This window comes from Corvus cornix, chromosome 11, assembly GCF_000738735.6.
Source record: "Corvus cornix cornix isolate S_Up_H32 chromosome 11, ASM73873v5, whole genome shotgun sequence".
NCBI classification, from domain to species: Eukaryota; Metazoa; Chordata; class Aves; order Passeriformes; family Corvidae; genus Corvus; species Corvus cornix.
The window spans coordinates 1,163,384-1,190,995 of NC_046341.1; the positions used below are offsets into that span (position 1 = coordinate 1,163,384).

Consider the following 27,612-nt stretch of genomic DNA (forward strand, 5'->3'; position numbering starts at 1 on the left):
CCACTGCTGAGCTCTGCAGAGTTTTGCCTCAACCTCTGCTTGGGAAACACTTGCTGTAAAAACTGGACATAAATTATTGACCAGGGAGAAGAAGGCCCTTGTCCTGACCACTCCACAGCTCTAATGAGCTTCATGTGTGCCAAAACACTGCCGGAGCCTGACACATTCTACACACACAGCAGCATGTTGTGGGCAGTTTATTCCAGCCAGGGCTGTTTGTGTGTTATTTTCAAAGGTTACACAAGAGCTGCAGCAGCTCAGCTCAGCCCCACAGGGGTGTCCCCATGCTGAGGGCACAGCCCTGCCCTCCTCCCGTGGCACGTGGCTTACATGGGATCTTCCACCCATTGGAACACGTTCCCTGCTCCTGTGTACAAGAAACCTCCACAGCAGATCTGACTTACCCGACTCCTAATCACCACTACCCTGCTGGGAAATCAGTTCTGAAATCCTGAGGAGTTCTCCTTCCTGCAGGATAAAGCTCAAAGAGCCAACTTGGCCATCCCTTAATTTTGGGGTAGCAGCAGCACAGCAATTCCGTGCTCAGCATCTTTGATTCTGGAGCTGAGAAGGCAAAGGGTTTGTGTCTGAAAGAAGCCTCCAGAGCCGTCTCATTCCACATGGGAGTGGGTTCACACTGGTCTCAGGCGTGGTTCCTCCTCTTCCTCATGATTTGGTGGCTGAGGAGGTGTTTCCTCCTCCCTGGTGTCCTGCTTGTCCCTCTCTGCCTGCAGCCAGCTCTGAGGAGCAATCATCTTCTTGGGTCCGTGTGGCGGGGGCCCGATCAGCGCTTCAATGTCATCATAATTGATCACTTCTTTCTCCAGGAGGGCATTGGACAGCTGGAAAGGAGGAAGAAGGCAAAATGAGGGATGGAGCCCCCGGGCAGAGCAGAGAACTGCTTCTCTGAGCTGGTCTGACCTGTCAGCTCAACTCAGGCCTCAGCACCTGCAGCCCCCAGGAGCAGACCCCAGCTGTCCCACCACAGATGGGGTGACCCTGAAGCTACTGCAGCCAGGACCACGTTCTCCAGGCTCCAGCACCGTTCCCAAGAGCATGTTTGGCCAGGAACACATGACGTGACTGCAACAAAGCAAGCTCTTGGGAATGATTTGGAATGAGAGCTCCAGGAACAATGAGAGAAGTGTCCCTCCTGCCACTGTCACTGCACCTGTGGCCCTGCCCAAGAGCCGAAGCAGCAGCATGGAGACCTCTGGCAGACCCTGAGCTTTCCCTGCACACACAGTGCTAACAAAGAGCTGCCTGTTCCTGCAGGCAGGGGCTGGAGGTCAGCACAAGTTCCTCCCCAGAAGAGTGGAATTCTCTGGCCCCTCTGGCAGCAGCACCGCCCCTCTGGAGCAGCAGGTGGCTGTCCAGCGTGGAACTGCTCGATGCTGCTGACGAGATGTGACACGCTGGCCTGGCAGCTGAAACACTTACTCTGGAGATACTTTGGCTGCGCTTTAAAGTTTTTCTGCGCTGAGCCTCTAGCAAACAGCTGGCTGCTGTTACACGGCAGCAGCAGGACAGAGGAGCCTGCAGAGACACCCCTGAGGATCCCCGCTCCAGAGCTGCCAGGGCACTGTCCCGGGGACAGCGGCGTGCCCCAGTTCTCTCCTGACCACGCACTGGAGGCCTGACACTGCGTAGCTGAAGGGGCTGTTGTTGCTGTTCTTGATTGTTTAAAAAGAAGAATTAAGGAAAACAATTGCTTCATTTGCAAAATAGGCAACATTAAGTTGACTCCTGGTCATTTTGGAAGTCACGGACTGGAATTCTGAAGGGAAGTCAAGGAGATACAGAGGGTGCTGTGACCCAAGCTTGGCTCAGCACTGGGCACAGAGCTCCTGGCACAGGTGGGGATGTGCCAGGGTGTGGGGCTGGATTGGGACTGTCACAACACAGAGGGGAGGAGGAAAAGCTCTATCTCTGCAACAAAGATGCCTTGGTATATCAGTTATTAAGGAGGTGAAAACTGCCTGGAGTCACCAGAAAGCGGGAACCAGCCCCATCAACCAAGGTGACAGGCCCCCTATTCCTACACCAAAGCCAGACACTGTCCACCTGATTGCTGGCTTGGCTTCCCAAAAACAGCCACTGTCAGCTCTCCAGGAAACTCTGCTGCCAAGAGGCAAGCAGAGAAGTGCAGGTGAAGGACACAAATTCCAGCTTTGATCATTTCCACAGAGCACTCCTCCTCCTCTACCCTGCAAACACCAGCTGGTGTGAGGAGGCAGACTACTCACTGCTGGGAAAGGCACACACATTCCTCCCGTGCCTGCTCTGAATCCGGGGGATACACAGTAAACAGTCACTCGTTCCCAACACTCCCACTACAAGACTTTCTAGGAGAGAGACAACACTGCAACAGCTGAGCTACAGAGCACAGAAAGCAGCAAGGCAAAAACCACCAGTTAAAAACACCCAAACTAACCCAAACCAACCAACAAACCCCCACACAATTCAACTCACTGTTTGCAGCTTGTCCCGGTTCTCCAGCAAGAGCTTTTCTGTGCGCCTGTAAGCCTGAGCCACCAGGCTTTTGGCTTCCTTGAAGAAACAAGAAGAGGGAGTTGGGGCGTAGGTGGCAACAAACACAACGTGTGGCTAAACAAGGAGAGCACTGAGGGATGGAATCTGCAAACTGAGCCAGGCAGAATGTGGTTCCCATCAACAGAAACTATGGATAAACTGGTTGGAAAAAGGCCCAAGGAGTGCTGGTGATAAGGGGCAGTGAAGTCTTGCCCTAGCACAGCTCGATGGGAAATGCAGATTAAGGCTGTCCAGGAGCTAAAGGTGCAGCTCAGCACAAATCCCAGGGAAGCACAGCCATGGTGCTTCTGAAACAGAGCTTTTTTGTTTCCAGCTTTTTGACTTTTGAACTAAAACAATGTGTTTTTTCAGCAATGAAGCCAAATTTCCTGTCAATACAGGCTGATTTGCAGTCAAGTCTGACCATCATTTTGGTTAGATCTGATCTAGGAAGCGCAGACATTTACACTGTGCAGCTGTGACCATAAAACACAGATTTCTTGCCATCTCAGCCCTGCACAGCACAGGCTACTGGACGGAACTCACAGCCAGGTGGGATTCTGCCTGTTCCTGCTGCCTCACTGCACAGCCCTGCCACAGGCATGGAACAGGTAAGTGCTCACTCACTGGCCAACAGCAAAATGCAAATTGTTTGGGTGTAAACCACTTGCCATTTTTCACTGAACTGCAGAAAGCAAAGAACAAAAAGAAGCCCTTAGCCCAGGGTGACCTTACGTGGTCCATCATTTGCTGCAGGCCCTGGCTGAAGGGGCGCCGGCCGATGCCAGGGGCACTCTCCAGGTCCGGGAAGGAGATCTGCCCGATGCTGGGCACCATCCCGTACTGCTTCACCATGGAGTAGGCGATCTTGGTCACCTTCTTCAGGTCATCCTGTGCTCCTGGGCAGGAAAGACACACACACTGCTGGCCAGCTCTCAGCTAAGTGCACGAAAAGCACGTCCTGCACAAACACATGTCCTACCAGTGGAGAGAGCAGAGGACCCACTGGAGCCCATGGGGGTGAACACTCCACCCACCGAGGGACCTTCCTGCACGTCCCAGAAGTGACAGGGAGTGACCCTACTGTGGCCAGCTCACCTGAGTCCTGACCTGCCACTGCCCACTGAGCAACCTGGTCTAGTGGAAGGTGTCCCTATCCACGGCAAGGGGTGGAACGAGATGGGCTTTAAGGGCCCTTCCAACCCAAACTATTCTGTGACCCTATTTGAATTGAACTAGTTGGAAACAGCAAAGAAAGCTCTAGGTCTTCTCAAGAGCCTCATCAGTAACTCTACCAGTGGCCTTAGGCTTTGGGACAAGTCTGAGACAACACAGTGACAACCACCCAGAGACCTCCATGCTCACCAGTGTCAAAACACACCACGTGACATTTCTTCTTGCCAGCACAGGAAACCTCTGTTCCTTGCTGAGACCCCCTTGGACCTCCACCTGCCCATGCCAGGCTCTGGCTCCTCACCTGTGGTGACTTTGTTAAAGGTGATGGCCTCAGCCACTCTCCCCCCCAGGGCCATGCACATCCTCTCCAGCAGCTGCTCCTTGGTGAACAGGTACTGCTCCCGGGGCAGGATCTGCGCGAATCCCAGCGCTGCGTTTGTCCGAGGAGCTATGGACACCTGCAAAACAGGGCAGCTCCCTCAGCTCAGAGAGCGGCACAGCTCTCCCTCCAGCAGCACAGGGAGGGCAGGAAGAGGCCTCTGCATTCCCAGTGAAGTTTGCCCATAGCCGTGGATAGATTGGCCTACAGAGACACGGCCATGGACAGCAGCCTGTCCCTATTCCTGCACTGAAGGCTCTGTCTTCACACACAAGCACACTTCCTGTTCAGGAGATTATCCTTAACAGCAAGTCACAGAAATTCTGAAATTTAGGAGTTACTTTGGAGTGTATAGGCCGCACAGAGTTCACTGATTCTGTTCCAGAATCTCTAAGACTACCTGCAGAAACACAGAAGCCTTCAGAAAAATAACAGCCATTTTCCCCACCCATTAAACGAGAGTAATTAACACCAGTTCTGCTTACACAATGGGTGATTCAGAGTGAATGTGCCACTGGTAAGGGGCCAAGGAGCTGTCGCCCTTGTCATTTCACTCCCCACCTCCCCCCAGTGTCCCGGCTTTTGGAGGAGATGTGCACGGATCACATCCCCGGGTGCCAGAGAGGCCTTTCCCTGCAGAGAAGGGCTTCGGGCAGACAATCTCCCAGTCTGGGAAACACATCTCTCCATCAGTATCAGAGCAATTCCTGCAATGGCTTCGCCGGCTGCAACGTGCTGGGAAAGGGATCACATTTGGATGTGTGCACACATGGAGCAGCCTGGAAGTGCATGACTGAGCAGCAGCACCAGGAGACTCAGCTGCTTCTAATTTTTAATTGCAAGGCTTCTCCTATAGCTGGTTAATCAGCTTTGCACCAGCACTATCATCAATGGAGCCTAATAATGGATTTCTCTACAGCATGAATTAGGGACATGGTTTATATAATCACAGAATCATTAAGGCTGGAAATGTCCTCCAAGACCATCAAGTCCAAACTTCAACCAAATCCCACCAGTCCACTGAACCATACTGTGAAGTGCCACGTCCGCTTGTTTTTGAACATTTCCAGGGATGGTGACTCCACCACTTCCCTGGAGAACCTGTTCCAATATTTAACCAACCTTTCAGAGAAGAATTTACTCCTAATATCCAGCCTGAACCTCTCCTAGTTTAGTGGTGGGTTTGGCAGTGCTAAGTTAGTAGTTGGACTCAATGACCTCAAAGGTCCTTTTCAAAGAAAATGATTCTGTGATTCTGGATTTGCCATTTACTTTGCCGCAGTAGCACAGCCCCAGGCTCACAGAGCTGAGCAGAACTGCACACAAGCACCACAAAGCAATCTTGGACACAGGGAAGCCCTCGGGACTCCCTTCCCTGGCAGTGGAGGTACCTTCATGACGGCCTCGGTGTGCTCCAGCAGCCAACCAACCAGCGCGTGCCCGGATTCATGGAATGCCACCACCTTCCTCTCTTCTGGTGACAAGATCTTACTTCTCTTGGCAGTGCCTGTGGCAACACAGACCAGGGTTTGATAAGTTACCAACAGGTGGAACCAGTGGGGCATAACCTGGTCCAGCCCAGCCGAACTGTTTGTGCTGCACTCTGGAGAGGGGGAGGCAGCAAAAGTCCTTTAACTAAAATGTTTGGAAAAGGTGCTCCCTGGCCCTGAGGTAGAAAGCAATCCATGCCTGGAATTGCTTGAAAACCCTGGCAGAAGCTTTCCCCCTTCTCCTTACAAGAGACTTAATCATTAGACAAATAATTTGACATTTGATTTGATCACAGCTCAAGAACCTTGCTCCCAGCGTTGGATCTGTAACAAGGCAGCTTACTCTTTTATTTTTTTTGTGGAAAAAAAATCTGAAAACAACACAAAAACCCCTCAAACAACAAAACCCAAAATGAGACTAGCTAGAGCCTCGCACTGATTTTGCTGTTTTCAGTCCCTTAGGCAGAACAAGAGAGATGCTGAATTATATGTACAAGGTCCCAGCTGAGAAAATTGTGCATTAAGAATGTTCAAATCAGCTGAAGTCTGAGAGTAGATACAGAAATCCTTCTCCAGAGCCTGAAAATGTCTCTGATTACACATGGCATGCTCCGTATGAGCTTACTCCCAGGCTCCTGCGAACCAGCAAATGAAGCCATAACTCACACTTAACCCTTCCTTGAGGAAGGTGATTTTTGAAAGTATCTATTTTCCAACTCGGCAGAGCAAGTCCAAAAAGGATAAAAAAAAAAAGGTGAATGGAAGTAAAACTTCTAGCACATAGGAAAGTAAGTACAGAACACACAGTGTGCCAGGCATTCGTTACAGCTCAGAATGTTGGATGCAAAAAGGTCCCAGGATTTGCAGGCCAGAGTCCCCAGACAGAGCCCAGAGCAGCCAGTCAGAAGCAATATTGCACCAAGCTTGCTTCATGTCTTGGAAAACAACATTCTATTAACATGAATTTTTAAACAAAGTCAAGGGTTTTATTGAACAAGGAAACAACAAAATTAGTGTGGCAGATCTTGTAAAATTACTGCTCAGGGACCCAGGAAACTGCTGTGCCCCGCCAGGCACGATGGAACAGCAGATTAACTGCAACTGCCTTGATTATCATCAGTCAGTCCCTTACCCTGCCGTCAGCAGTGTGTGAGCGTGGCCCTGTATGGCTATTTCCACAGAAAGATGTACCTACTCTCTATAAATATATATGTATATACTTATATATACACACATACACACACACTTAAAGAATTCTGGAAGCATTCCTCTGTCAGCCCACTGAGGGAGGGACTGTGCTCTCCACAATAGCACACAGTGTGCCTACCAAGATTATTTCTTTTCCTACACAATCTCTAGGCAGAAAAGTTCCCTGAAAGCCTGTAGTTATCACATTTATGACACAAACTACCCAGGAAACAACTCTGGTGCATCTCTGCTGGTCTTACACAGACCCCACCAAGAAAATAGGCTCCATCTTCTAAAGCCAAGCCCTAAAAGCCTCTGTGTGCACAGCAGGTTTCTTCCCTCACTCCCAGGAGACCTGACTGACTGCTTTCTGTTCCCAAACTAAAAACACAATGGGAACTACCACAGAGAGAAGTTCTTGCTCCTCCCTTACAGCAACACAAAGCTTTAAGGCTGACAGGGCCTCTGGACTTGCAGAGCTCCCTTTTGATTCCACCCCACTCTTATTAAAACCAGAAGCTCCTAATGGAAAGCACAGTAGTATCTTCTTTCTTTCAAGAAAAGCTTTTATAGGAACTGAAATGCCCTCTGGATTGTGAAACCCAGAAGCATTTCTATGACATGGAAAGGGTACATTTAATACAGGGGCCTGAGGGGTTGTTTGGGGTCTTTTAGAATCTGTCTACAAAAAATAGCCAGTCCTGCTAATATGAGAGAATCTGATTAAGCAACAAAAAGACTCCGTGGCCTCCTACACACCCCAGAGCCTGAGTGAGGCCAGGCAGCTTTAAGTGCCAAGCCCACGTCCTGCAATGCCCCACCACATGGATCCCAGAGATCCCTTCTGCTGCCAGGCCCCTGGCCTTCCTTGCTTTTTGCTTTATTTTCCCAGTCTGGGGAACTAAGGCAAGGCTGGAACTCAGAAAGAAAAGGCAAGTGAGTCCCTACAAGCCTGGTGCTTTTGCTCCTGCAGATGGGAAAGTAAAGCACATCTTTACAAGAGCACGTGGTGCCAGGACAAGGGGGAATGGCTTCAAACTGAAAAAGAGGAGGTTTAGTTGGAATATTAGGAAAAAAAAACCCCTTCCCTGTGAGGGTGGGCAGGCCCTGGCACAGGGTGCCCAGAGAAGCTGTGGCTGGATCCCTGGAAGTGTCCAAGGCCAGGCTGGACAGGGCTTGGAGCAGTCTGGGCTAGTGGAAGGTGTCCCTGCTCATGGCAGGGATTGGAATATAGACTTTGAAGTCCCTTCCCACCCAAACCATTCCAGGATTCCGTGATCTTTGCTGCGGCTGATGAGAATTTCTGTGTTACACCTACAGCTGTCTCACTGTCCACTCTTGGGAGCTCGTGTTTGTACCCAAAGCACTCAAAAGGTTTTGTTTTTCTGCAGCAGGTGAAGCTGTGAGGAATTTTCTCAAACATCTTCTTTTAAATGAGGAATTCTCTAAGCATTTTCTGATAAAGCAAACACTCAGGATTTAATTCCAGGATCAGGAAGTAACTGACCCAGTACAAACATCCTGTTGCACACATTCCACTAAAAAGGCACAGAATGCCAGTCTGTGTGCCCGGGCTCCCCCTGGGAATGGAGCCTGGAAGCAGTTCACTGTCTGATTATGAAATCCACAGCTTGGCACCAGGGCAGTTCAGCCTGAAACCCACCAGATTCAAATCCCTCAGGTGAAGTCAAGAGTTCTGGGAACTCTTTTGCCCTCCCTACAATACACTGCTACAGGGAAATCTCCAGAGGTTCCTCTCCTGGCAATGGCACAAGCAGCAGGGAAAGGCCACAGGATGTTCTCAGAGGGAGAACAGTGCTCTACTGTCTTGCAGTTTATTCTGCCAATTCATCAAAGCCTGGGCTTGTAGAGCAGAAAGAAAAATCTCTAATTTCTTGCTGGTGAGGATGCAGAGACTATTTGCTATTGATGTTTATGTAGCAGGTGTCCAGAGCAGCAAGAAAAATTCAGAAATATTGTCACTCTTCTTGTTTAAAAAAAAAAACCAAAACAACAATTCACGAACCCCCCCAACCTTCTAAACTGAAAATGCCACACATTCGAATTCTACTCTTTATGATTTTGCCACTGGCCACTTTCCCTGAGCTATGAGTTCAGACTCCTGCAGATTCAAGAAGAGGAAGCCATTTGGGGTCTTTTTCAGAGAACTTTCTGTGACTGTCATTGAAGACCTTCAGACCACAGCACTGTCTGGAGCCATCTCTCTTTCTGGAAGGTAACCCTCTCACCTGAGCAGAACAGAGCCCTGAGGCAACACCAAGAAATGCTGCTGTCCTGGCACAGGGTGCCCAGAGCAGCTGTGGCTGCCCCTGGATCCCTGGCAGTGCCCAAGGCCAGGTTGGACATTGGGGCTTGGAGCAGCCTGGGACAGTGGAAGGTGTCCCTGCCATGGCAGGGGGTGGGACTGGATGGGCTTTAAGGTCCCTCCCAACCTGAACCATTCCTTAATTCCATGAAATGCCTGCATCTCTCACCTGCAATGACTCTTTCCACAGCGTACTCGAAGTTGGAGGTATCGATGGATTTGTGCCCTTCCCTGGCAGCGTGAAGAGCAGCTTCATTGCAGATATTTGCTATATCAGCTCCTGCAGACACAAGTTCACAAGAGTTACACTGGGTCTGAATGGGACAGAGAATTCAGAGGAACGGGCACAAACAAATCTGGAGAAGGACCTAAGGAAGTCAAACAGCCTGTGCTTTTTGTTCCTTGGGAACAGAGAGCAACCCCAGCCCCTGGTGTTGATGTTGGATTTGAAGAATATAACTGCTTTGGCAGGGAATGCTGATACCACACAGAGCTCAGCAATCCAGGAGCCGGCTGAGGCCAGGGCTGGCTCCCAGGGACAGGGATGGTGCGGGCAGTGGGCTGGCACAGGCTGCTGCTCTGCTCAGCCTCAGAGAGAAGAGAAGGAACATCTGTTCCCAGTTTGTGTGGGTGGGTGATGGTGGTGGGGGGCTGCTGAGAGAAGTCACGGAGAGGCAGCGTGCTGGGGCCTGGGAGAGGGGAAACCCAGAAAGGATATTCCAGGAACTCCACACAAACAGGAACTCTGGAGCCCCTTGCTCAGTACTGTTTCAAGCTCCCAGGGATCCACCCTGGAAGCAGGCTTGATGCAGGAGCCAGGCAGAGCTGTCCAATTTCTAGTCTGACCAGCAAAATAATTCCTACTCATTCCTTCCATTGCTTTCCTGGTAACATAAATCAATTTAACAATCTCTCCTCTGAACTGCAGCACCTCATCCTCAACAGCTCTGAGAAGAGCATGACTGGTTCCTCCTTCCCTCAGGAATTAGGCACCTGGGCATTATAAAAGTGTGTTTCCCCTACCTCCCCACCCTGCTAGTCCAACAAAATTTTGAAGATTGAAAATAGTTGTGAATAACTGCTCATCAGAGCTCAGTAGGGAGCTGGTCAGGTTCCCACAATTTTTTTCTATTTCCCATAGAAATGGAGAAAAAAAGCCCCTTTTGACCAAAACTCCCTGTTAGACCCCCAGCACCCAGGAGCTCCAGCCTGAATGGAGCAGGAGCAGCCCAAGGACACATCATACCACTGAATCCCGGGGTCAGCTCTGCCAGGTGCTGTGAGTAGAAACTGCCGTCCTGGATCAGCTTGAGGCCCTTCAGGTGCTGCTCAAAGATCTCTTTTCTCTCCTGTAAAGAACACCCAGCACCTGAGCCCAGGCAGGGGTCACAACGCGGCCCTGCTGTCCATGGCAGGGAGCAGGGCCGTGGAACTGCCGGCAGAGGGGACGACGACAGTGCCAGCAGAGGGCAGGGCTCTCCTTGCAGCGTTCCGGTGCTCCAGCAGCCCTGATAAACACCCAGCTCTCAAATTCCCAACAGATGCACGAGGCTCTCCCTGAGTCACCGCTTTCTCTCTCAGGGCCACTCTCCCCTCCTCACTCTCACTCTGATCTGTCTTAACTTTTCCCTCACCATAAAAGCTCTCGCAGGAAGGAGCTCCGACTGCCTCGACCTGCTCCTGCACAAACCACAAACTGCAAAGCCCATCCAGCAGCTCCTCAGCCTGCGCCCATTTCCCAGCCGGGGGTGGGGGTGAGATGCCGCTGGCTAGCAGCCACCAGTGACTCATTCAGCTGGTCCAGGAGATCCTGACTCAAACAATGGGCTCAGTTGCCAGGGTTTTTCCCCTTCCTCCTTCAGGGCAGCTGCACAGTTCATGCTTCCGGGGCCAGATTCTATCAGGCATTTAAGGTATTTTCACTGAAAACTCTGCGGAGGACAGTGAAGCACAGATGGGAGAGGAAGAGCCTGTGCTGGCAGAGCACACAGATCCTCACTGCAGCTGAGCCTATTCCCAGAACTCTGCTACAAATGTCAACACAGCGGACATGGAAGACTCTTGTAAATGGATTTAAAAAGCATTCAGAAGGAGAAAGTCACTTAACAGGCTGCCTAAAGGAAAATGAGGAACCTTACAAGGATAGGGAGGGCAATAAACCTACAGAACAAATAGTGCTCAAGGCACAGGACAATTTAAGCTCTCACACCAGCCAATTGCCAATTAGGTGCTTCCCAATTTCTTGAAGAGAAGACACAAACATAGCTCTGCATCTGCATGGCAAAGGGAACCTCACAAAAGAATTCACTGCCAAGGCTCTACCAGAGCAGAGACCTCCAGACCAGCGAGCTGCCACTTCAGAGGAATAGGCTGCTGCATTAGCACCACAAATCCTTGATTCAGAGCACAGAAACAAGAACAAAGGCAAATAGAGGCTCAGCATCTCCATCTCCTCCAAGCTCAGCCTTGCCAGGCCAGTGAGACCAGCAGGGACTGGGACACCTCAGTCACAGGAAGGACAAGGCAGCTGGTGGAACATACCTGGAGTGTTGGGAGATCAATAAAGATGTGCCTGTCCAGCCTCCCAGGTCTCATCAGAGCGTTGTCCAGGACATCGGCGCGGTTGGTGGAAGCCAGCACTATGACGTGATCTGTGGTCCCCATTCCTGCCAAAAACAAGGAAAACCAGAGAAGGTTTTTCCACACCTCAGACTGCACTGCAGTGGGCTGGAGGCAGGGGATGGAGTACACAGCTTTACACAAAACCAGAGGGTGTTCACAGCATCCTTTGGGGCTGCTGAGGCTGAGTATCCCCTGCAGCTTGGAGCAAAGTCAGGAAGGAACCTCCCAGGTCACCCAGGCCAGTCCCTGGTTATTATGGATACTCTGAAATCCCCTTTTCCTTTACTTAATAAGCCTTGGCTTAAGACTTCTTTTTCTCCTTCCTATTGCCACTCTTGGAAACTGCTCTAACTAGAACCCAGAACAGAATCTCTGTTTTGATGAGTTCACAGATGCCTTCTCACCCCCAGGATAAGTCAATTCCCGATCCTTTAGCTCCAGGTTGTACAAGCAGCATTTCCTAGCTGAAACAGCCTTTTCCACAAATTTCCACGGAAAGCCCTTTCAGTTTTTATTTACTTTCAGCCTTCAGTCACAGACAGGCCACCAGGGGTGGTACAGGCTTTCCTCTGGCCTGCTCAGGTTAGTGCAGAGCGAGGACAGCTTTGCCACCCAAGAGGGGCCATGTTACAGCATGAGTTGGTCTTTGCCTCCTCCCTCACCACTTACAGGCACTGTGCAGGGCCCTGCACAGACCAGCCCTGCAGAACCCACACCAGAAACACAACACAACCCAAGAGCTTTGCATTGATTATCAGCACAGAATTTGGCCAAGCCAGTCAGAGCAGGTTCTGTCTCCAGGTCTTAAAGATGAAGGGAGCATCAGGATTTATAGGCTGCCTGAGAGCAGCCTCAATGGAGGCATCAAAGACGGGCAGGATTTCCTGGGGAAGGGAAGGCAGGGCACTGGCAGCTGCAGGAGGGCAAAGAGGGGCAGACTTTGAGCTGCCTGGGTGGGGAGCCAGAGCTCCTGTTGAATCACTGCCCCACACTGTTATTTATTGCATTCCTCCAGGTGCCTGCAGGCCCCTGGGCATGAGTCACCTGCTTCCAGCACATTCCCCAGCCCTGGCACACAGCAGCCTTCCCAGGGAAAGGACACCACAGTCCCATGTGCTTCCCTCTGCCAAGTCCCACGCTGTGGAGAGGCGGCTCTGTGCATGTAAGCTGGGCCAGTTTCAGCTCTCAGCTCCAGCAGAAGAGCTGCCAAATGTGTCAGCGTGCGAGAGCTCAGCACAGATCAAGGTTCCAGGTGAGGCAGGGGACTGGCTGTGCCAGCCTGTGCTGCAGCAGACCCGGTGCTCCCTCTCTGCAGGCTCCTGCCTAAATAAGCTGCCGGAGAGGATGAAGCCGAGCACCCTTCAGGTGTGTATCACACTGCACTCTGGAGAGGGATAAACAAGCAGAGACTGGCAGGCACTCCAGGAATGGCAGGATTAGATGGCACACTGCATTATCTGCCTTGCAGCTGGGAAGACTCTCCTAAAATAGGTCTGACTATTAGAACAAATAAAAAACCAGAAGCACTAAGAGCATCCTCCTCACATCGGCTTCTGCCCCACTTGCTTAATGCAACACCACCTGGCATGTCACAGGCAAAGGTCAGCCAAAGGAACAGGCTACAAAAACAACACCTCATCATATCAACAAATGAGAGACAGCTCTGAAAATGCAGCCTGAAGAAAAGAGTTCCTGCAAGGGTCACAAATGAACCACTCCAGAAAGGAATGGGAAAAAGGGTCCACTTGAGCTGCAAGTGCCCTGCTCCCCACTGAGCAACACACTGCTTGGTGGGCATCTCACCTGCATGGTTACACTGTGTCACCCTCCAGCCATTTGTCCAAAAGCCTTTGGACATCTCCTGGGAGCAGTGGCACTGAAATGGGGTCCCTTCCTGAAGGAAGCCTCGGGGCTGCACATGGCACAGCTTTGGACTTGTCTGAGGGCTCCAGGTGAAGAGCTCCTACCAAAAGCCGTCCTGCATTTCCATTCACAAACCCCAGCTCAGCCCAGGACTGCCAAAGCTCCTCTCAAAGCATCCAGAACAGAGGAGAGATTTGGGTCACATTCCTCTTCCGCTTGTCTGCGGTTTGAGAGGGAAGATTCACTATTCAAAGCAGGCACCTGCTCCGACAGAGCCGGGGTTTGTGCGTCACTCACTCTGCTCTCACAAACAGCTTTTGTAGAGAGGCTCCCTCCAGCGCCTCCCCTTCTCCCACCACATCCCGGTGCTTCCCGAACTCAGAAGTTGTCAGAGGGAAAGAACCCGAGGCTGCTGAGGGAAGGAACCTGAGGCTGCTGAGGGAAGAGCCCTCCGATTACTCCAAAATGTTCACACCAGTGTGACCGAACCCCAGCCTGCACTCACCCCATGCAGCTCATGCTGTCCTCACCGCCCTGCAGCCTGCACAGCTCTGATCTCCTTTTCTCCCTCTCCCTTCCCCTCCAAGGAATCTCATTCAATCACAGAAATCACAGAAATCCAACAATCACTGATGACTCACTGATCTGCTTTTGTGCATGCTTTTTTTTTTCTCCAGTTAATACCCACCTCGGGTCTGTGGTGTTGTCTTGCCTCCAACATTCAATTTATGCTCAACCTTCCCTCTCAAGGCTTCCTTACAAACACCCACCACTCCTGGGGCAGAACTGTTCCCCTCCTAAACAGCTTATTCACCATCAACCTGAGAACTGTTTTGTTGTGACGCACGTGGCACATCAGTGTCATTTTAGGCAACACACCCTGTTAGGTAACACTCCAGTGACACGTGCCAGGATCCCTGCTGATCCCATGTTCCCAGCACCAGGCTGACATCCTTGCCAGCTGTCTCCTGTTTGACACTGTCAACTCCTTGGACTGTTTTTTTTAGCGTGTGTTTGATAAAGCAGTGAGCAAAATGAGGGACTCTGTACATGATCTGTGCGAGACATGAATAAAGAATGAGATAATACAGATTTAAAAATAAACCAGGCAGCACACTGCAAACAAGGGACTATAAAGTACACACTGAGGATAATATTTACCTTCTAAACTCACTTTCCACTTGAGTTGAACCCTCATTTCTGCATTGAGACTCACCAGGAAAACACTCTGGAAACCACACCTAATTTTTACAGACTGATGGAAATCAGACATTTTCATTTTTAGGATAGAGGTGTGGAATGTACTGACTCCATATTCCTGAACAGACATGCAGGCTTCCATTTAATTCAGAGGCCAGCTCACAACTGTCAGGGGAGAAAAGGACCCACCCAAGCCAGGACTGCTGGGCTGTGTTACCACTGGCCTTTGCTGGCAACATCCTCTACTTCACTGCAAACACTCAGTAGAGAGCCAGCAGCTGGAACCCATGTCTGGGGATGCTTTTGGTGCATGATGGCTTAATTTTTCATATGAAGAGTGTGATGAGACAACATGACAGTCAAGCTACGAGTCACAGTTACAGTGAAGGGAAAAATGAAACAAATGCTCCCTGATGGACAGGTAGTTGGTTATTCCTGATCCTGCTCTGCAATAGTAAGATTTAGCAACAGAAGTACTGCAAGTTGGGTCAGTGCTGCAGGCTTGGACAGAGACAGGACTAAGGACTGCCAAAGGATCATTCTTTGTGTGAAAGTGTCTGAGCACAGGGCCAATTCCAGGTGCAGAACAGCCAGAAACCAAACACAAGTGTGGCATCAAACCAGGACTTGTTTGCAAAGCTTATCTCCCTCATCTCAGAGATCCTGTGGTCAGGCAGACAACACAAACATAAGGCAATGGACAGGAGAACTGATGTACTACATCATTTATGTCCCTTTGGGACAGCTGAACTCTAAACCCTGACAGGCTTTAAACCACTACCTGTCTCAGACTGGATACAGCAAGTATCCAACAAAGTGTAATGGCCAGCTGGACTGAAACTCCAGGGGGCTAAAATTTACTAGATTTAGGGACTAGTGATGGGGTACATGGGTTCAGACTGGTTCAGACTTCAGCAAGAGAACACTGCAGAGACCAGGCAAGCTCAAACGGGACAAAGATGAACAGGCCAACAGCTGGACCTCTGAGGAGATAAGCCCAGGGAGAAACACTGACCATCCATTTCCACCAGCAGCTGGTTTAAGGTCTGCTCCTCCTCAGCATTGGCAAAGCCAGACACGTTGGTGGAGCGCTTCTTGCCCACGGCATCGATCTCATCAATGTAGACGATGCAGGGAGCGCGAGCCTGCGCCTCCCGGAACAGGCTCCGGACACGAGCGGCTCCCAGACCTGCGGGGAATGGGAACAAACAGTGAACCTGGCAGCTGAAACTGTTAGCAAAGCTGGAGAGCAGCATTACTGCCCTCAATGAGACACCTGACATCAGACAAACCCTCTAAATATGGCGGTCCCACTCTCAACACTCTTGGCACAAAGAAACAGCCCCAGAACTTGTGATTAGTCCTTAGGCTCAGTCTGTCCTGGAGCTGGCTTTAACTGGGCTCCTAAACCCGCAGAGACTCCTACAGCTGCTGCAAGAGGAGCTTTGCTCCCAGCTCCCAACATGGCCTCCTGTTCCTCCCACAGCTCAAAGCAGATATATTCAACATTTTCCTGCATACTGACCCTTGTCGGGTCTCAAGAGATCTGTGAGGAAGGAAGAAAAGGAGAAGGATGGAATTCCCAAGGCACAGAGAGGCTCTACTTTCCCCATCTGCATTTCCATACAAGGAAGGAAGCCTCAGTCAAGGGCTTTAATAATAGGTACAGGGAAGCCAGGGAGGATGCTTGCAGGTGAAGAACCACAGCTGCACACTGTCAGAAAGCAGCAACCAGAAATGCACTTCAGATGCTACATAATTAAGGAACTGCATCACTGAAAACCGTTTATATCTTCAGTCTAAGTATCCAACTCGCCCTCCCCATGCCAAGCCCTGTCCTTTGCAGGAAGCCCAGCCAGCCCCCTCCACAACAGACCAAGAGAGCTCCCCCTGTTCCTCGGAGCACCTCACCTCCAATCACCTCCACGAACTCAGAGCCTGCCATGGCCAGAAACGGCACCTGGGCCTCTGTAGCCACAGCCTTGGCCAGCAAAGTCTTCCCACAGCCTGGCGGGCCCAGCAACAAGGCACCCTTGGGCACTTTGGCCCCGAGCTGGAGGTAGCGATCGGGATTCTGCAAGGACAACACAGCCTGGTCAGAGCCACAGCTCACACCAAGCACCTGCACCACAGTGGGGCCTCCCAGAGCTTCCTGAGAATGTTTTCAGCCTGGGCAGCTCTGAGCTGCCAATGGGAGCAGCTCCATCTGCATTCCCATTGTGGAAATGGGCATACAGAGCTTTTTTCAACAGAGGCTGCCCAGAACCACAAAGGATAAAGAGCAGAGCACCACCTCCTCCCCAGGTCACCCCTCTATCCCAGAAGACAGGGAGCAAACATTCATTTTGTCCTACTTTTACATACCTTTAAATAGTCCACAAACTCCTTGACTTCCATTTTTGCCTCATGCATTCCTGCTACATCCTTGAAGCTAATCCCTTTTCCAGATTTCCCATCCACAATGGTGAAACGAGCCATCTTCAGCTGGTTCTGTGGAAGGCAGCACAAAGACCAAACAAATTTGGACAAGGCAACAGTCTGGAAAGGCTCTTTGCTCTATTTTGGGCAACAGCCCAGCTGTCCCCACCAAACACCACTGAAGTCCTCACCAAAGCACTGGTGTTTCACGGATTTTTGCTCTGGAGAAAGTTCCCAAATGGATGGTTGACTCAGACTTTATTTATCCACATATTGGGAAGAGACAGAATAAACTTGCAGTAATAGTCCCAACACAATCCAGTTCAAATTCCATATAGACCAGACAGGGATGATTATTAAAAACATGCAGATGTCCAAAACCTGATTTGGGATCTCCTCCCTGATTTCTAAATGCTCTGATCCTCAATACACATGGGACAGGCACAGTTCCGAGGAATATGCATTGATGGCAAATAACTGTCAGTGGCAAATAATTGCCAATACTTGTGAAAGCACAGACACTTTGCACCAGTGCCTGATGCTGCTGCTGGTTTCTGCTGGAAACACCCCAGGCCAAAACTACAAGTTCTCAAATTGAACAGCCACCACGTTTCCGTCTCCTGATGCATATGAAGCCACAATGAGAGTCAAAACAAGAATTCAGTTAAACATCCCACTCATAACTGCTCAGTGTGTTCTACCCAAAACAGCTACTCAGGAGGTTTTTTCTTTCAGAAGAAAGTTTATGGCTTCTGAGGCCTCAGAAACATCCAGAGGAAGAGTTAAACTCAGGGCCTGGTTGTCCCCACTTAGGCAAGGACACAATCTAGTCCTCAAGGCCTCATTACTCAACATTTCTTTAAAATATTCTTTTTCTCTGAGCAGCTGCATCCTTTTGTTCAAAGAGAATCTCAAAGCCAAAAGAGAACTGCGGAGGAGACTGAGTGGGAAATCCAACAAGGGACTGAATTCACTGTGTTCTCATCCCCAATCCCTGCGGTCAGGGACAGAGCACCCCAGGCTGATTCCTACAGTTTCATCAGCTGATCCAGACCAGGGTGGGAGAGGGGAGGAGGGGGAGGTTTGCCTGGTGTTGCAAGAGAGGCATGCGGCAGGAGCAGAACAGGCCAACACATAATGAACTCCAGAATCTGAACATATTTTATAAATTGAGAACTCATTTTGCAGAAAGCAGCAATTCCTACTTCTGGCTGTATGGGAGGCATGTTGGCAGGGCCCAGTGAAAAACACCATCTGCAGCTGCAGCTCATTAGCAAGCTTTGAAAACAGCAAACTGGACTGAAATTCCCTGAGCTCAGCCCTTCCTGCCATTGGGAAGGGACCTCAGCTAAGGCCAGTTAAGGTACCAGCCAGGGAGATGATCAGCACAGGATGCAAGATGTGGCAAGATGGGAGAGTCCTTGGCACCAGCTCATCCTCATCCTGCACTGACTTTGCTGGGAAAAGGGGAGGAGATAACCCAGCAGAAGCCAGGACTCCCAACAGGCTGCAAAACATGCTGAAAACCCAGGCTACTCACAAAGGCGTTGAAGCCTCCGGCCCTGCTCGCCACCCTGAAGAGGCGGAAGATGCTCCACAGCATGGACACGGCCACCAGTGTCACTATCAGGGAAAGGACATCACTGAAAGGACAAAGACAGGTACAAACTGAAGCATTCGGCCACAACCTGGTCAATATTACCCAACATGGCCACTTTTAAAGGACATTTAGGCTACAGTGCAAATGAGCAGACGTGATTAAGAAAATGGAACTTTCACCGGTTTTTATACGGATACATAAAACCCCAAACCCCAGCCATTACATAACCTAAGAAGTTAAGCAGAGGGCACTGGCAAACATTGCCTACAGCTGTGGAAGAAATTCAACCTCACCATCCACTTCAGAGGCATTTCTGCTTCTAAAACAAGCAGGACCTCGAAGCACTCAGATGACACCCGGAACAGAATCCACTGGGGCTGGCAGTACATCCAAAGGGACCTCACTGCAGAGGACAGTGTCTAGTAACAATAGGGATTCCAACCCCCCCAGTCCTGGCAGAAATCCTGGTGTGGGTCTCCCATTAAGAGACTGCTTGATCCTCTGTAGTTAAATCTCTCAGGAGCCCTTTACGCCAGAAAAAAGTGCTCCAGAACCAACACTGTCAGTTTTCTGGATCCTTTGGAACACCCATTGCATTAGAAGGGAGTGGGGAGCTGAGATGACACTCCAGGTCCAACACAGTTACAGGACAAACATGCTGAGAACAAAAACCCTGTGAGCTCTAAACAAAGGATGCTCCCAAGAGCAGGAACATTGATCCTATGACAGATGACAGGCTGAGATTGGTGGGCCCCTGTTCTGCTCCACATGCCTGAGGAACCATCTGGCCTCGCCCCACTTTCATGCTTATCTTTACACCAGGAATGTGTGTTCCACCTCTCAGAGAGGGATGATTTACTGAAGCAAGGGACCAGCAGGAGCTCTATACCCAGCTGCATTTTTTTCTGCTCAGTGAGAGATGCAAAGGCAACACTGAAACCTGAAAGGCACCTTCAGTTTGTCTGCTCTGCAAACAGGATTAATTCTGAAACACCCCGAGCGCCCACAGTGCAGAGTGGGCTGAGCCCAAGTCACAAAGGCTCTGCACCTCACAGGCTTCAGACTTGAGACCAAATCCTCCAGACATGCATCAGGTCTTCTGAGAGACTTCACACCCCATCACAGCTCTTAAATTGTTTAAAACCTCTTTTGAGGAGCAGGGGAAACAGTTTGTGTTGAGGGCTGATTGTCTGTTCAGTCCTGTCTTCCTGTTACACCTAAGTCTGAAAAAATTGGCAAGTTCTGAATTTGAACTGAAGGTCTCATACTGCATGATTAGTTTGAAAAGCCTATCTTCACATATTCAACTATATATTAAACATGTCCAAATGTTGATGAGAGGACAAAATCCAGCCCAGGTATCCATTCATACAGAAACTTCACATTTTGGCAAGGTGTCTGTGAGGAGGAATTGCACACACTGGCCATCTCCAGAGGGAAAATCTAAGCATTTTAACAAGGAAGGAAAGCTTAGTGCACTCCCAGCCTTCTCTGCAGACCAGGCTGCAACATCACTTGTTGCCAAGATTTCTATCACACTCTGCACTTGAATAGTTGATTATGAGGACAAAAAGTGCTCAGCTGGGCAAGAACTCGGTGACCCTGACCTGAAACATTTTGGCCTGTTGCATGTTGCAATTCCAAAATTCTCAGGACCCTCACTTTTCAAACATCAATGTACATCTAAAGCACCTTATCTTTCAGAAATATTCATTCAATGCTCCAAATCCAAGCCCACTTTTTCATTCTGTATTTAGGTAACATTTAGCTGAAAGTCACTTTTCTCTCCAAGCAAAGGATGCTGTCACCAATACAAGAGCAACAGTAAGGACAATTTATATCATACTTTCCATAAAAGCCAGGGTGTTTGTAGGAAATGGGGATTCTCTCTTTCTCATCAATATTCAGCTCATCCTCCACAGCTCTGAGCTTCTCTTCGAATTTGTCGATGTTTGCCACGCGCATGGTGTACAGCAGGGTCACGTTCTGGGGACAGGCAAGCCACAGCAGCATGGAAATGTTATTTATTATACATCAATATCTGCAAGGAGCAGAGGTGCACAGCATGGACAGGTCAGGTAAAAATTAGCCTCATGCTACACCCTTTGATCCTGCATCAATGAATTCGGGAGCAGATGACTGACACCAGGGCTCCAAGTGAATTTAGGAACCCTCTGGTCTCAGGGAAAAAGGCTGATGGAGTTTGACAGAACACTCATGACTAAAATCCAAGCAGGAGAAAACTTTTGAACCAAAACCCAGTCGTAAGAGTTTACAATCTCCTGTACGCTTTTTCCCATATCAGACTGAGCTGGTAGAAGAAAATTGAGTTTCTCCAGCTTTTTAGACATACAAAAGAATTTTTTCGAGGCCATTATTAATTATTTTTACAATTCAAACAGGAAGTCTTAATTTTCAAGTTGCTTGAGGCCCCCTGAACTTCAAACACAAGAAAGAAAAGAATTAAAGAAAAGCAAATTTACCAGCTGGAGTTTTACTGACCACATACATTCATTAATTCAGCCACCTTCTGCAGTATTATCTAAGCTCATTCACTCCAGCTGTAGGGAGTCACTCACAACTTGTCCATGTGGAGTTCCTCCTGGGTGCAGATAAATCTCCACGATGTCACTCTCAGGCACCACCTCGATCCTCTGCACCTCCCCCTTGGCCAGCATCTCATTCACAAAGTAGTTCCAGGAGATGTTGGTCCCTTCCCTGTTCTCGCTGATCATGAAGCGAAGCATCAGCACGATGAAGGTGAGCACCAGCAGTGCCCGCAAACGTTCCAGGTGCATCTGATTTTCCCTTCTCCTGCGCTTCTCCTCCTCTTTAGAGGAAAGGTATCAGAGGAAAAAGGATTAGTGCGTAATTGTGGAGCTTTCTGACCCAAAGAAGGCATAATTAAATGACAAATATTAACGCAATGGCACTTGTGGGGGGGTTTTGTGCTGCATGTTTGGTTTCTCCTAAAGGACTGGGCTTCCCACGGTCCTAGTGCACCAAACGCACTAAAATTCCACCAAATACCATTCTAGGATAAAATGAGACACTCTCTTGCCTGGCCCCATATGGACAGAGGTCAAATAAAGCCACAGGATCCTTATTGCTAAAAATCAAACTGCAGAATGACTATAACCCACTTCATACAACATGGTTCCACAACAGAAAATATTAGGAGTAAAGCCAGTGTCCCTGGTAAATCCCACAGCACATTATTGTTTCCAGGCGAGCTCTGATCTCCTGGCACCTGCACCATGACTCCAGCAATGCTTCCACTACCTCAGTAAATACCTGCATTTGCAGAGAATGGGAAATAGCACAGCACACAAATACACTGCAAATCCATCTGCCTTAACCAAATTCCCCGGATTTTCTCCCATACAACTCACCTCATGTTTCAGAGGGTTTGATAACTTGCCTACATTAAGGATCTGTATCCAAGAGGGATTCCTACGTTGGATGTGCTTTCCCACACTTTTATTGTACTAGAGCCACACTGAAGCAATGACACATGGAAAAGGGATGTTTTACTTCAACTATTTGCCACCAAATATTTTTCCAGTCCCACAACACTTTTTTTTTTGCACTGCACAGGCAAATTTATGATTCTGTGGGCTGTAAAGGACTGTCACAGCACAGTTCAATGTCAGCCGCTGGCCAGTGTTTGAGTTGTTCAAATGACAACAAATATCTCCTCCTCTTTCCAGTCACATGTGAATGTTCCCAATATATAATTTAGCACTTGCTCTTGATACACAATTTAACAGCAACAGCACCATGGCACACATAAATACCCTTCTACACCCAGAAATAAATTCATTCTGTGCCACTGGGCTCTAATGCATCAGTGCTGCAGCCCAGATTTGATTTATTTGCAAATTCATAACAAATGTCCTGACACCAGCATTTATCACCAGTCACCAATTAGGCCCTACGCATGCTGCAACAAAACCCAGGGACAAACATATGACCCAGGCAGCTGCTAAAAAAAGTCCTCTGTCCTTCAAAGGCACAGCCTCATTTTTCACTGCTTCCCAGCTCTGCTCCATGCTGAACAGGAAAGGCCTGTTCCTAAATAGAAACAATGCAGCTTGGCAGAGAAGTCATCATTTCAGAGGGCTGTGACAAGCTCAGGCTCCACGTCCAGCCCATCCGCTTTGTTCTCTGCTGCCATCCCCTCACCAAGTGTTATCTGCTGCATCCAGCTTTGTTAGGACTCAGGAATTCATCCCAAGGCTGCAGGATGACATCCACTACAGTCTTATTACGGAAAATTAAAATACGTGATAGAAGACTTAGTCTGCACAACATCCTGAAAAGCTGAGCAGGTTCTAAATAAAAAGATTCTACAGAGAAAAGAAATTACTTCAGGAAACTGAATCCCAACAGGAAAAAGTCCGTCTATGGCTGTGCAAGTTCCTCGGAGGCATCAAGAGTCAATTCCTGCTAGAGCACTCTCCTGTATTACACTTCAGACCAAGTGGAGGCCCATAACCTGCTCTAAGCACACACAACCAGGGGTGCGATCACAAAAACATCACCCAGGGGAAAGCTGCCCATTAGACATCCTGACACAACTTCTCCCATTTCCAGGAATTAGATCTTTCTAGGACCTTTAACCTGCAGCTGAATAATTTCAGGAGAAAACCCCATTTCTAGAAAGCTGGAAGGCAACACCATGCTTTCCTCTGGTCTGCATTTAATTAAGGACAAAACCGATCTATTTCTCAGCTGAGGTAAAGCACGACTGACTGTACAGCACAACATCCACACTGCACCACAAGCCACCCCACAACACTCAGGAAATTAGTCCTAGGGACTGCATGTGACACTTGCAAGCAGCAGCTGTGGGAATACTTCCAGCTTTTGAGTCTCCACCAAGCAATGATTTGCCATTAACCCCAAACGTGAACTCTCTGATTAAAATCTTTGCAAGGGCTGTGGTGACAGTTTGAAGAGTTCTTTGTAATAATTACAGCAGAGACAAGTGTTCCCCTGGAGACACGGGGCAGCATTCCCCCTCCCAAAGCCAGGCTGTCCATTAATCACAGGAGGAGAGAGGCCATGGAACACGGTGTGTTGCTGGTTACTGATTTGAACAGCTACAGTGCTTCCAGGTGCTGTGCTCAGTCATCCCCTGGCCTCGCTCACCATGGGCCCAAATTCCACACCCTGACTTCCTTCCTGAGGGCTCTGTGATACCTGCACTCACATCCCACTGAATACTTCGTCCCAGTTGAATCATCAAGGAAAAGCCATTGCTCTGGTCCTAAGGGCACTCCAGTGACACCAGCCAGGCTGTCAACAGCAGCTGACCTCTGACTTCAAAAGCAAAAAGTCCAAGAGGATTCAATTATTAAGCACAACAAAGCAAAAGCCAAGTGCTCACGTCATTTGATGATACCCAGGTAAATGTTTAGAAAATAAATTATAAAATTATATTACAATCTGTAACGACATTAAATGCCTCCCAACTTGCAGTACAAAGTTCTGGAGCCACGGCAGGGGGTTGGAACTGGATGATTTTGTGGTCCCTTCCAACCCAAGCCACTCTGTGATTGACAGGTTTTTAGAGAGATAAAACTCATTTTCAAAAAGTTCTGTACGTGCCTGGGGCTTAGGAGAATAAGACATGGAAAAAACCAGTATCTAGAAAGACTGATTTAAAAAAAAAAAACACAAGAAAAATTAGTAACCCAGCTGAGAGCTCTTTAAGGAAATTTATATCTGAGTTCTGTGAATCAGTAGAGGTAGGGGCACATCCACATTGAAGGTAAATGAAACAGAAGAAAATAAAACCAAATCCAGCTTAAAGGACTGGGTTTAGTCAATACAAGTTTATTAAGTCAAAATGCTCTACAACAAAACCTCCCAACCAAAAGCCAGCTAATGTTACTGTCCCCCTCCATAAAGGGGCACAGCCAAGGCAAACAGTTATAGAGTGATTTGCACAGGATGCAAAGTGGCCCAGAGAGAGAGTCATTTTCATGCTCTTTCATCCTGTGACTAGATATTAGGGAAAAATTCTTCCCTGGGAGGGTGGAGAGGCCTTGGCACAGGGTGCCCAGAGCAGCTGTGGCTGCCCCTGGATCCCTGGAAGTGTCCAAGGCCAGGCTGGACGGGGCTTGGAGCAGCCTGGGACAGTTGAAGGTGTCCCTGCCCATGGTAGGACAGGTTTTATGGTCCTTCCAACCCAAATAATTCCAGGATTTCTATGATCTGCCTTGTATCTTCCAGTCCATCACCTAAACCAAAATACTTCTTAAAACCTGCTCTTAGCTCCAGGCTCGTACAGGGGGAGGTTACAGGTACAGGGAACTCCCCAGAGAGAGGAGCACAAAGTGTTCCCCTCCTGTGTGCCCCTCCCTGGGCTTCAGTAAATCCTGGAATTTTTGGCACACACGTACCATCCTCCTCCTGTGGAGATTTCTTCTTGAATCCTCCATTCTTCTGGCTACTCCCCCGAGAGCTGGAAGTAGCAAACCAGGAGGTGCTACCTGCAGGCAAGCAGAGGTCAGAGATTGTTTTAATGGCACAAGGGAAATAATTTGGAGACATTTCTTTAGTACTGAAACATGGACACAATTCCCAAGGCACAGCCATCGTTAACACTTGTGTGGGCAGTTAGGAACAACCTCACACTTGGGATGGCAGATGCTCATTAAAGGAAACACAGGTAATGGAATTAAATCAGGCTTCTTGGGAATGCTGGGGGATACTCCAATAAAAGCCAAAAAAGACTACAAACACAAAGTCTAGTGACTCCAGTAGTTCTTTAATCCCATGAGCTCCTCATAGGAAGGTGCCACAGTTCATCCCTGTCACCAAACACAAATCTGGAGCCCTGCAAACACACCCAGGTCCCACATCCAGGAACAGAACAGCTCTGCTGCACTTTCAGGAATGCAGAGGGAAGGTGAGGAAAGGTCAATTCTCTTATGAAATCAGACCTTTTCCCTTCCTGCTCCTCAGGACTCACCCAGGAGATTCCAAAGTCTGACTGGATCCCGGATTATGTGCTGTTTTGTCAGGACTCCACTGAGACCTTGACGTGGTAGGGAGAGTGTTGGTGCCAGGAGGCTCTGAGCAAGGAGAGAAAGAAAAACAAGACAACGATTGGAAAAGTGCTGTGGCTGCTCAGGCTTTGTGTACCTCTGTGAGACTTGGATTCCTTAACAGGGAAACACTGTGGGTGAGTGTCAGGACAGCAGCTGGGAGCCCTGGATGGGACTCCTGGTTGTGCACTTCCCACGTGACTCTGGAAATGTTTATAGTCCAGTTCAAAGAAAGCACAAGCAAAAATAGACAACCCACACTCAAAACACTTCATATTTCATCTTTTTCCTCCCTGTGTCTGTTTTTTGTTCTAAAGGCACGTTGGAAATCAGTTCTTAGAATGTAAAGACTCCCTACCATATTAAGAGAAAGCTTTTTAATGAAAAAGGATTTTTTTAAAGGAAATTTTAAGGACTTTGAACCCTCCTGCACAGCAGCAAGGCCAATGCAGCTCTGTCCCAGAGGTAACTCAGCAGGAATCCTGCAGTGGATACTCCCATTTAAGTGCAATTTCAGGACAGCTAAACTAACGCTAGTAGTCTCACTGAACACAAGTCTGGCTCCTTCTCCAGTGTGATTCCCTGTCTCCCCTCCACTGCACAGGCTCCAGTTTCTAAACCAGCCAGGGACACTGAGCAGGCTGAAACCCCTCACTCTCTTTTCCTGGTTTTCCTCTTTTTTCCAGCTTGTGATGGCTTAAGATGGCAACCTTAGGATTGATGCTCTCTAGAACAGAACAGCCTACATATAAACGATCCCAGAAAAACTTGGCATGAAACAATGGTGCCATTGTTCTCCCTCCACCTCCTACCTGCACCACAAAAAAAGGCTTAAATCCAGACGACGCCACAAAGTTGATGAGAGGGAAGGAGCACCTCTTGTACAAGGAAAGGCTGGGAGAATTGGGATTGTTCAGCCTGGAGAAGAGCTTTGCCGTGACCTGTGACCTTTCCAGGGCCTAAAGGGGCTCCAAGAGAGCTGGAGAGGGACTTGGGACAAGGGATGGAGGAACAGGACACAGGGAATGGCTTCCCACTGGCAGAGAGCAGGGTTAGATGGGATATTGGGAAGAAATTGTTCCCTGTGAGGGGGGTGAGGCCCTGGCACAGGATGCTCAGAGCAGCTGTGGCTGCCCCATACATGGAAATGTCCAAGGACAGGCTGGAGGGGGCTTGGAGCAACCTGGGGGAGTGGAAGGTGCCCCTGCCCATGGCAGGGCATTAGAATGAGATGAGCTTTAAGGTCCCTTCCCACCCAGATAATTCCATTATTTCCACGGAGTTTCCCAAGTCAGGGCCCAACAGCGCTGACACGACAGACCTTTGGACGGCACAATCAGAGGTCCCCTCCGAGCAGCCCGAACGTCCCTCTGCCCCCGTTCTCCTCCTCTCCCGGTGCCCCCGGTACTCGGTGAGGCCCCACCACCGCCCCGTTACCTGCAGGCCGCGAACTCCACCGAGGGCACAGCCGCGGGGCCGGGCCCAGGCGGCGGCGGGAGGCCGCCAGAAGGAGCAGCGGCCGCGGAGAATCCCCATCCGCAGCAGCAGCGCCATGTCCGCCGGTGCCTTTCCCCGGAGGCCTCACGAGCCGCGCCGGCGGGACGGGCCCGGGCCGGGCCGCGGCGGCTCCGCCGTTACCGGGACCGCAGCCTCGGCGCGGCCGGAAGCGCCCGGTGAGGCCCGGGCGGCCATCTTGGAAGCGGGCCGGTGCGCGCCGCGCTGCCAGGCCTCAAGATGGCGGGCGGCGCCGCGCGGGGGCT

At 49.6% G+C, this 27,612-nt stretch overlaps 1 protein-coding gene across 1 annotated transcript; it reads right to left on the reverse strand.

The window, feature by feature from the left end:
- Window positions 1–181: 181 nt before the first annotated feature.
- On the reverse strand, window positions 182–27,406 carry SPG7 (SPG7 matrix AAA peptidase subunit, paraplegin). Its single transcript, XM_039558209.1, has 17 exons — window positions 27,290–27,406; window positions 25,777–25,879; window positions 25,205–25,294; window positions 21,374–21,624; window positions 20,641–20,780; window positions 18,735–18,837; window positions 17,141–17,266; window positions 16,688–16,850; window positions 15,792–15,965; window positions 11,633–11,757; window positions 10,338–10,440; window positions 9,261–9,371; window positions 5,479–5,594; window positions 4,010–4,166; window positions 3,268–3,431; window positions 2,473–2,550; window positions 182–842 (listed from the first exon to the last, which is right to left on the reverse strand). Exons 1-17 carry the CDS (start codon window positions 27,404–27,406, stop codon window positions 633–635), a joined length of 2,331 nt encoding a protein of 776 aa, XP_039414143.1. The 3' UTR covers window positions 182–632.
- Between the last annotated feature and the right edge of the window lie 206 nt (window positions 27,407–27,612).